The 10000-nt window shown below is 36.5% G+C and overlaps 1 protein-coding gene across 1 annotated transcript in view; it reads left to right on the top strand.

Moving 5' to 3' along the window:
* The window catches only part of LOC309480888 (nephronectin), an 18284-nt gene extending 8910 nt beyond the window's left edge, over nt 1-9374 (top strand). Inside the window, exons 6-12 of the mRNA XM_082145586.1 lie at nt 263-397; nt 466-558; nt 1418-2038; nt 3620-3703; nt 3864-3962; nt 4616-4884; nt 6353-9374. Of these exons, the coding sequence (XP_082001712.1) occupies nt 263-397; nt 466-558; nt 1418-2038; nt 3620-3703; nt 3864-3962; nt 4616-4884; nt 6353-6463 (1412 nt within the window). The 3' untranslated portion in view covers nt 6464-9374. The remainder of the gene's footprint in view (nt 1-262; nt 398-465; nt 559-1417; nt 2039-3619; nt 3704-3863; nt 3963-4615; nt 4885-6352) is intronic.
* The last annotated feature ends 626 nt before the right edge of the window (nt 9375-10000 follow it).

Consider the following 10000-nt stretch of genomic DNA (forward strand, 5'->3'; position numbering starts at 1 on the left):
TTTGCTGTAATTTTACATTTAAAAAATAAAGGATAAAAATGAGAAATAGTAATTTCAGTATTAATTTACTCTTTACTCCATAATTTTTACTGTAATTTTACACTCACAAATCAAAAGATAAAAATGAGAAATGCACTTTCATTATTCGTTCACTCTGATTTACTCTCTAATTTTTGTGGATATGCATGTGACATTATTTAGTGTGTTTCTATCAGAAATCTCTCTGTATCGAGTCTACATGCTTGTGTTTTGCTCCGCTCAGATGTTGACGAGTGTGTGACGGGTCAAGCCAAGTGTGCGAGGTTTCGTAAGTGTGTGAACACGTTCGGCAGCTTCGTCTGCAGATGTCATGAAGGCTTTGAGCTGAAGCACATCGACGGGAAGTATCGCTGCACAGGTGTGTGTTCAGAGAGAAACACATTACACTGTAGTAAACCACACACTCTAAACTCTTGGTTTTTCCAGATAAGAAGATTTCCTCTGTTTGCTATGACAAGCCAGGACACAAGAAATGCAAATGTACACCAGGTGTTAGCAGCAAGGGTTACGACTGCAAATGTACGTGAGTGTGATCGTACAATAATTCACCACGCAATTGATTGATCATATTTTCTGTTAGAGTGTTTCATCCTTCGCTCGGGTCATTTAGACCCGAAACTCTCTTTTTTTTTTATTAAAAAATGTATTGTTTATCAGAGGTGTCCAAGACCCCGGGACTTTTGTCGCACTTAAACCACGAATACACACAAAGAAAATGTAGTTGATTCGAGGAGTTTTGTGTAACAAAGTAATATAATAAATCCTTCCCTCTCGGGTCAATTTGACCCCTTTAGGAATTAATGGTGTGCGAGGAATGCTTCAGTTCACATAGAAAAACCTAAAAATGCTCAAAATTCAAACTAAAAATGCTAAAACTTTACCAAAAAAATCATTTTATAATGTGTATCTGACTGCAGACTGAAGAGAACTGACTTTAGGACCCAGCGGAACAGCTGATTTACTCATATAGAGCTATAAGGACATCTAGTGGCAAGATTCATGAAATATCATGTTATATAATTATTTTTCCACAAGAGGTCGACAAAGACACACAATGTAAGATATTTAGAGCTGAATTAAAAGGGTTATGCATGAAATTGTGAGTTATTTAGAATTTAAGTTGAAAGAATGTGAGGAATGTGCTTAAATTTAAATTTATTTATTATTTATTGATCAAATCTAGTAATTTAAAGGTAAAAAAAAACAAAACAATTGCATTGAAAAAATCTTATGAAAATGAAATAAAATAAGCTTTCTGGACAAAAATAAATTAAGTATAATTTTAGGGCTTCGGGTCATTTTGACCCGCGAGGGAAAGATGTGTAACAAAGTGCGAGGGAAGGATGAGGGTTAAGTGATGCTGTGTGTTTTTTTTTAGCTGTTGTTAAAGTCACTATTGAACCTGCGAGACCAGTGAAAGTCACAGCCAGTCCCACCACCGTCTCTATGGCAACAACTCCCATGACAACCACCAAAGAAAAAACCACAACAAAAACTCCCATGACAACCACCAAAGAAAAAACCACAACAACAACCATAGCAATTCCCGCCACTACCGTCACCACAGAAACTTCAGTTCCAACAAGCAATGCTGTTACAAAAGTAACACCAACTACTGTTGCTATGACAACAACGGGATCTACAACTACAACAGCCCTGACAACAACGGAATTTACAACTACTGTTGCTATGACAACGACAGAATCTACAACAGCCCTGACAACAACGGAATTTACAACTACTGTTGCTATGACAACGACGGAATCTACAACTACTGTTGCTATGACAACAACGGAATCTACAACTACAACAGCCCTGACAACGACGACCACAAGTCCAACTACGACGCCCACAACTACAGAGACGCTTCCAACTACAGGTCCCATTATAACCACAACAGCGTCTGTATCGAACACGACCCTGGAGACGAGCTCCACCACGACTCTGGACAACCACGTCCACAGAGAGAGCACCGCAAAGCCCAGAGGAGACGTACACAGTGAGACATGCAGAATATCACACACATACAGCCACTATTACACACGTCTGGTTCTGGATATGAACAAATGTTCTTCCAGTAACGTTAATAGAACGTTTGTTCAAAGTTATAAAAAAATAATTGTTGGTTTAACTTAAAAAAGTAAGTTATCTGGTTGCCTTAATTTTTAGTTCATTGAAATTACATTTTTTAGTTAATACAAAGGAGATTGATTTAATCTACAGAATCTCAAAATATGATGTTATCTTAACCACATTCATTATCTAAGTTGATTTGACAAAATAAAAAAGTTGTAATAACAAATCATGAAAATAATTTTTACAGTGTACATGTGAGAACATTCAAAAGTAACTTTCCAATAATGTTTGAAGATCCCTTAATCTTCACATAACCAAGAAACAAATGTTTTTAAAACATTTGACTGGACATTCAGAGATCATTAAGACACTTTACACTCATTAACACTTTACAATAAGATTCATTAGTTAACATTAGTTAATGTATTAACTAACCATGAGCAATACATTTGTTACAGTATTTATTAATCTTTGTTAATGTTAGTTTATAAAAAATACAGCTGTTCATTGTTTGTTCATATTAGTTCACAGTGCATTAACTAATGTTAACAAGATTTTAATAAAGTATTAGTAAATGTTGAAATTAACATTAACAAATATTAATAAATGCTGTATAAGTACAGTTCATTATTAGTTCATGCTAACTAATGTTAACTAATGAACCTTATTGTAAAGTGTTACCAAATAACGTTTTTATAAATGAATGGAAACGTTCTTAGCCGGGATTGAATCAGTTCATTGAAATGATTACACTGATTCACTTACATTAATGCATCAAACTTACCAACTAAGGCCATTTTTTTTCTACTGTACTTTTAAAGAATTGTGAAACTGGTCTAACGACACGTCAGACATCACCATTTGACGCTATCTCCGCACAGTCAGATAAATCCTCATGTGGCAGTCGAAAATACCAAAATTATTATTATTATTTTATTTCAATGAAATGACTGTACTATATTTTATTTCGATAATGTTTTAATTTAATATTTTGGATTTTTAGGGGATTTTATGACACTCAATTATATTTATGCAGCAGTTTATAATCCATTTATTCACTTTTTTGAGTATAGACCTGAAAAAATTTATTTTTTTAATTTAAATCTGTTTTTAAAGAAGACACGTGGCAGATTATTGCTAAAGTTTAAGTTTATTGTTATGGACAAAAATATTATTTTCAGTTTTTATTTAAAATATATACTTTTCAAAACATGTATTTTAAAAATGTGTGAAAATCAAAGCCATAAATCTAAACAAGTCCATGTGTTTTATTTTGTGTGTGTGTGTGTGTGTGTGTGTGTGTGTTCGTTCACACATAGCAAGTGCCAAAACCTTTACCAAGGCAAGTTTTGTACCATTCCGATGAAGTAACAACTAAAAAAGAACTAAACATAACATGTTTCGGTCAAAATGACTGTAGAGGACCATAGGGTTAACATTATAACAACTGAGTGTCTGTTAATTAATAAGAATAGTTCTGATTGGTTTATTTCTCTTCTTCTAGTTCCACGTTACGAGAACAACCTTTTTGACTGGGACTTTGACGTTGAGCTAGGAAACACAGCAGAGTATGTGCGAGATGATCCAGGTAACATTCACATCTTCTGCGAAATACACGAGACAAACCAGTGAATCTTACTGACGTGTGTGTGTGTGTGTGTGTGTGTGTGTGTGTGTGTGTGTGTGTGTGTGTGTGTGTGTGTGTGTGTGTGTGTGTGTGTGTGTGTGTGTGTGTGTGTGTGTTTCAGCGGCTGGTGTCGTGAGCTGCTCGTTTGATGAGGGTTTGTGTTTTTGGATGAAGGACTCAGAAGGAGATCTAAAATGGGAAATTAAAGATGATCCTTCTGGTAAAACACATCAGAATTACACAGAACATCTAGTCATGAACCTCCTGTTGCCTACAAAACAAAAATGACAGGAGATTTCCACACAAAAATTACAGGTTAATGCGCTAATAAATACTGTACTTACATATACAGTCAAGCCCAAATTCAACATTTCTCACATTATCACAGTTTATTCGCTATAGTTTAGAAAATGGTAATAAAATATGAGCAGAACTCAGTTGATATTTGACTGGTTTTGTCCGTCCTTCTGTTAGACTGTCTCACACATGAATTATGTTGAATATCTGTCAGCTGTTAAATATAACTAAACAATTAGATAATACCAGTTTAGCTCAACCAATCACCAAGCAATGCTTCATTTTGTTCAGTCTGTGTAAAAAGAGCATTAGCAATTAAAGACAAAACACTTCAGCAAAACATGATCAGCTCAAAGTGTCCCAATAATTTCTGGTGCCAAATGTCACTGGTAGTCCCTGTATGAAGAATATTTGGGTATAATATGTCACAGTTTACTTTATTTTGCTCTCCTCACTTACAGAAATGAACTGTAGTGTTCTGCACACACTAGTAAAAAAATAGAACAAATTATATCTGGCTGTCTGAATAATTTTTGGTTTGACTGGACAACTTTCTTACCTGTCAATCACTCTCAGGTGGGCGGTACCTGTCAGTACCAGAGGCAACGAACAGACGAAGTGTAAAAGGGGCGCGGCTTACGGTCCAGCTGGCCACGCCCACAAAGGCATGGCAGGGCGGCAACCTCTGTCTGGCGTTTAGACACCGTCTCCACGGAAACCACATCGGCTCTCTGCAAGTGTTTGTCAGAAAGGGGCGGAGTCACAGTCCGTCAGTCTGGACCACGACTGGAGGACACGGCTGGAGACACACCCAAATCACACTTGGGGGGCGGGGCCTTGTTGATGTAAGCATGAATAAATCATCAGCTTCTAATATATATTCTTTTACTTAAAAGCTGAATCAGTTCATTGCTGAACAGTCATGATTCACAGCTGATTCAGTCCCACCAGGATTTTTCTGATTTTTTTTATTTTTTATAATTAGAATATCAAATTTACCGTATGACACTAAATGTGCAATAGTCATACATGACAGAAAAGCTAGTTTATTTTACCAAATTCTGACAACTTTTGTTTTGAATTATTATAAAAAATAATACCAAAGAAGCTAATGACAAACAATAAGACAAATAAAAAAAAGATTGCTTTAAGTTTATCAGTTAGATTTAAAGGAACACGCCGACTTTTTGGGACTTTAGCTCCCCGTATCCCCCAGAGTTAGATAAGTCCATACACACCCTTCTCATCTCTGTGCGTGCTGTAACTCTGTCTGACGCACCCATCGCTAGCCTAGCACAAACACTGGAGGTAAACGGCTCCAGCTAGCATACTGCTCCCAATAAGTGACAAATAAGTTTAAGTAGCATAAGTAGCAGTGCTTCGCCTTCTGAGAATATAGTTCCCAGTATGTATACGGTTAGAAGATGGCTGTGTCTCATGTGACCTTGTTATTCGTACACGCTGTGACTATACACATCACAACATGTAAATGGGAAAATGTTGGCGTTATTTTGTCACTTATTGGGAGCAGTATGCTAGCTGGAGCCATTTACCTCCAGTGTTTCAAACAGTTACGGCACGCACGGAGATGAGAAGAGTATGTATGGACTTATCTAACTCTGGGGGATACGGTGAATAAGCTAAAGTCCCAAAAAGTCTGCGTGTTCCTTTAAGGTCCTTGAACACTGAGTTTTTTTGTATTCGTCATTCGGTGGCTCTGAATTGTCGAAACACCGCTCAGAATTCTTGCTACGGATGCGAAAAACGCAGAAAATCGAACCCGATCAGAATTTTTTTATGACGGATGAAGGTTTCGCAGGCAGTGTGTAAACGTGATTGACACAACGTGAGGTCGTATTTATTTTTCAACGTGCGAAATTTTCGGACGAAACTTCCGGACTCAGCGTGCAAGGATGTCCAGTAGTGGTTTACAAAATACTACAGATATTGAATAATCAAATGTAAAATAAAAAAAACTGCACAATCTTCACTGTAGACTGAATTAATCAGCTTCTTTATCACATTAACGTGTCAATGACTTTAAGTAGTATTGTACTTTTTGAGATTATTTTGCAGTTAAATGGCAGATTATGCTGGATTGCAAAACATGCAGCATTTTGTTGATTTTTCGTTGAGTTTCAAAATCATGAAAAACTGGAGTTTTCATTTGACTTAATCCGTTGGTTTAATTCATTAAAACTAAAGCTGTGTAAATAGCGTTTAGTATGTTATAATAGTGTCCATCCTGCTGTTTCTGATTATTGATCATCTGCATTTTGATTATAGTTTATTGACTGATGTTGTTTGTATCAGATTGTGCTGAAGGCAGAGAGACGGCGAGGGAAACATGGAGAAATCACAGTGGATGATATTAGTCTGAGACGAGGAGCCTGCAGTGATCGAGACAACAGGACAGATCAGTGACACACACACGCACACACACACACACACACACTAGATTGTGTTTGTTTTCAAGTTAATGGTATATGATATATATATACAGTTGTTATCGAAATTATTCAACCCCCAGTTTATTGGCAAAATTTACAGATTGTTCATTTTGAACAAATCAAACAAAAGTAATTGAGATTCTCAATGCCAGAGGACGTAAAGCAGCCGCAGAGCATCACTGAGCCCCACCGTGCTTAAAGGAGTAGTTCACTTCAGAATGAACATTTCCTGATAATTTACTCTCCTCCACGTCATCCAAGACGTTCATGTCTTTCTTTCTACAGTCGAAAAGAAATGAAGGTTTTTGAGGAAAACATTCCAGGATTTTCCTACATCCAACAGGTCGAAGGTCCAGATGTGAGTTTCAGTGCAGCTTCAAAGTCTCTACACGATCCAGCCGAGGAATAAGAGTCTTATCTAGACAAACCAGCAGACATTTTATTTAAAAAAATAAACATTTATATACTTTTTAACCACAAATGCTCATCTTGCACTAGCTCTTTGATACACCATACAGTACGTAATCCCGTTGAAAGGTCACACGAGATGTAGACGAAAAACTCGTCCGACATCATTGTTTTACCTTTTATTCATAATTTTATTTTTTATAAATGGCGTTTGACTTTGCACGTTAGTTTTGTAAGTTGTTAGTTTTGTTTGTGGGCACAGAGAGAAAAACAACACATGGTGTCGGAGGAAAAGAGGCACGAGAGACGAGAGATGGCGTATTTTCCCCAGGTTTAATAGAATGACTTAAACGTCGCACTTGTCCGCAAACACGGGGATTGAGTGAGAAAAAGCATACAGATAAACATTCAACTCTGGCCACAAATAGAAAGGGAAATAAAAGAAAGTGTACAAAAGTCGGTTAGAGCGGTTATCTCTTCTCCTGCTCATCTGTCACATCTATTAGACACACACTCTCTGTGCACATGCACAGTTGTCATTGTACCACGAATTACCGTAAATGCGGTAAGAGTGACAGTTACACGTGACGTGATTACGTAATGTGTGGCGCATCGCAGAGCTAGTGCAAGACGAGCATTAGTGGTTAAAAAGTATGTAAATGTTTATTTTTTGTTATTGAAAATGACAGATCGTTTCGCTAGATAAGACCCGAGTTTCATCGCTCCACAGAACAGAATCCTGAAACCTCTGTGGCTTATTTCTATGATTTTGAGCACTTTTCTTGTGCTTTTGTGTCAGTAGTGGTGTAGTCCTGGAGGTCTGGCATTTGTTCATTACGAGCCTCGCTGTTCCTCAGGACCCAGTCTTGCTGAAGGTCTTTGGCAGTCACTCGAGAGTCTTCTCAGAAATCTGGTTGTGTAACCACTGTTCCTTTAACACTGAACTTGCGAACTGTGTCTCCAACAGTGTCTCTAAGAACATTTAGTGCCTTCGCTATCTTTTTGAATCCTGTTCCTGGTTTGTGAAGGGTGATTATATCTTTTCTTAACTTTTTGGACCATTCTGTTGACATATTTCTAACATGCAGTCAAATATGACACTCAACAAACCTAGTCAGTTCAGATATTTCATGTGTTCTAGCTCAAGCACACCTGGTGCAACTTAATGAAGCCCTTGATAAGTTGCATCGTTGTGTTTAAGACAATTTAGCAGATTTTTTCTGTTTTGAGGGATTCTGTTCAGGGGGTTGAATAATTTTGAGACTGCAGAATTCATTCAAAGTTGCATTTTCAGTTGAATTTGGGGAAACCACTTGAAACATTTGTTGTGTTGAGCTATTTAATTTTTTATTATTTTAATTTTTTTGTGTGAGTAAATCAATTTTTTTAATTTGTTCATTGTAAATTGCAAAATCATTGCAAAATCATTGCAAAATTTTGCCAATTTGCAATGCGGGGTTGAATAATTTCGATTACAACTGTGTGTATGTATGTATGTATGTATATATATATATATATATATATATATATATATATATATATATATTATAATTATTTTAATTACTATTATAGGGAAATTGTGTTACATTGTTTTTAAAATAATGTCACAATCATACATAAATAATTTTATTTGAAGGAATATTCCAAAAGACTATTTCAGAATTCAATATTTGAGGTTAAATGTGACCTGACATGTTCAGGGAGATTCAACAACACACTTACATGTGTTTGTTCCAGTGGTTTGATCAATGTTTATATTTTTATTTTTATATCATTAGATCAGTAATAATTAGTGTTAGTAAATTGAAAATGTATTAAAAACTGTATTCTCAGGGGCCTTGTCATTTAAATTATTTATGAATAATAATAATAAATATTTGTCCTGTTCTTTTTAAATCTGCTTCTGTTCATGTTGAGCTCTTTCTCACTCCTCACCGTGTTATTGCGATCATGAAATGTTTCTGACACTTGTGTGTTGTAAATATGTTCTGTTTTTGCTACAATATTGTGTCTGAGTTTGTATTTAAAGCTTAAAGTTCTTTATAAACTCAAATCCAAAGCTCTGTTGTTGATCATTTTGATTAATCTGATTGCTACTGATTTATTAATGTGAATTAGTTGTTCTGCATTTTTAGTGCTTCTGGCAGGAAAACCACAGCAGAGATTCTGTGTGTGTGTGTGTGTGTGTGTGTGTGTGTGTGTGTGTGTGTGTGTGTGTGTGTGTGTGTGTGTGTGTGTGTGTGTGTGTGTGTGTGTGTGTGTGTGTGTGTGTGAGTGAGTGTGATGGGCAGGTTTAGGGGACAGGTTTGTGTGTGTGTGTGTGTGTGTGTGTGTGTGTGTGTGTGTGTGTGTGTGTGTGTGTGTGTGTGTGTGTGTGTGTGTGTGTGTGTGTGTGTGTGTAACATGAAGCAGACCCCATGACAACATTCATAAACAGTGAGTCTTTCATCAGTCGCAGGTTAATCTCAGTTTGAGCTGTTTAGCAAGTTTAGCATGGAAATGGGGGCTAGCAAACAAAAACAAACACTAGCATTAATATGGATCATGCCTTTTCTTGGAATGAAAATGAAAGGGAAAAAAATGAAGACGATGTGTGTGGAGCAAGTGATGGTTTGTTGTTTTGCTGTGTCCCAGTTCATAGGCTACATCCTTTGCACACACACATCCTTTGAAAGACATCTTGCCATACCAAAAGTGGACGTTTCTGTAGAATGACCCATTAGTATTAATCGGCTGTTGGCGAACATGTGAAACTAGCGATCATAGACTTCATTTTGGTCTAGGATCAGAAAAGGATTCTGAAAATCGTCCAGTGTGTTGAATCCGCCAGTGATCTGAAATGAGGAACTGCTGCAGTTCTGCGGCTCCATCTAGTGGCCGAGAAGAAGCATTACATGCATACAATGCGCGCTTCCCATTATGTTGTTATAGTTTCATAATGTTTTATACTGAACACACACATACAAAAACAAATCTTCACTTTGGCTTTATTTGGTTTAATAAATAAAGTTGAGTTATAGTTGATATTAACGTCCATTAATAAGTCTTCAGCAAACATGCAGCCCTGAACAAATATAATGCATCTTTTTGGATGTATAAGGCT

This window comes from Leuciscus leuciscus (genome assembly GCF_965113295.1).
Source record: "Leuciscus leuciscus genome assembly, chromosome: 18".
NCBI lineage: Eukaryota > Metazoa > Chordata > Actinopteri > Cypriniformes > Leuciscidae > Leuciscus > Leuciscus leuciscus.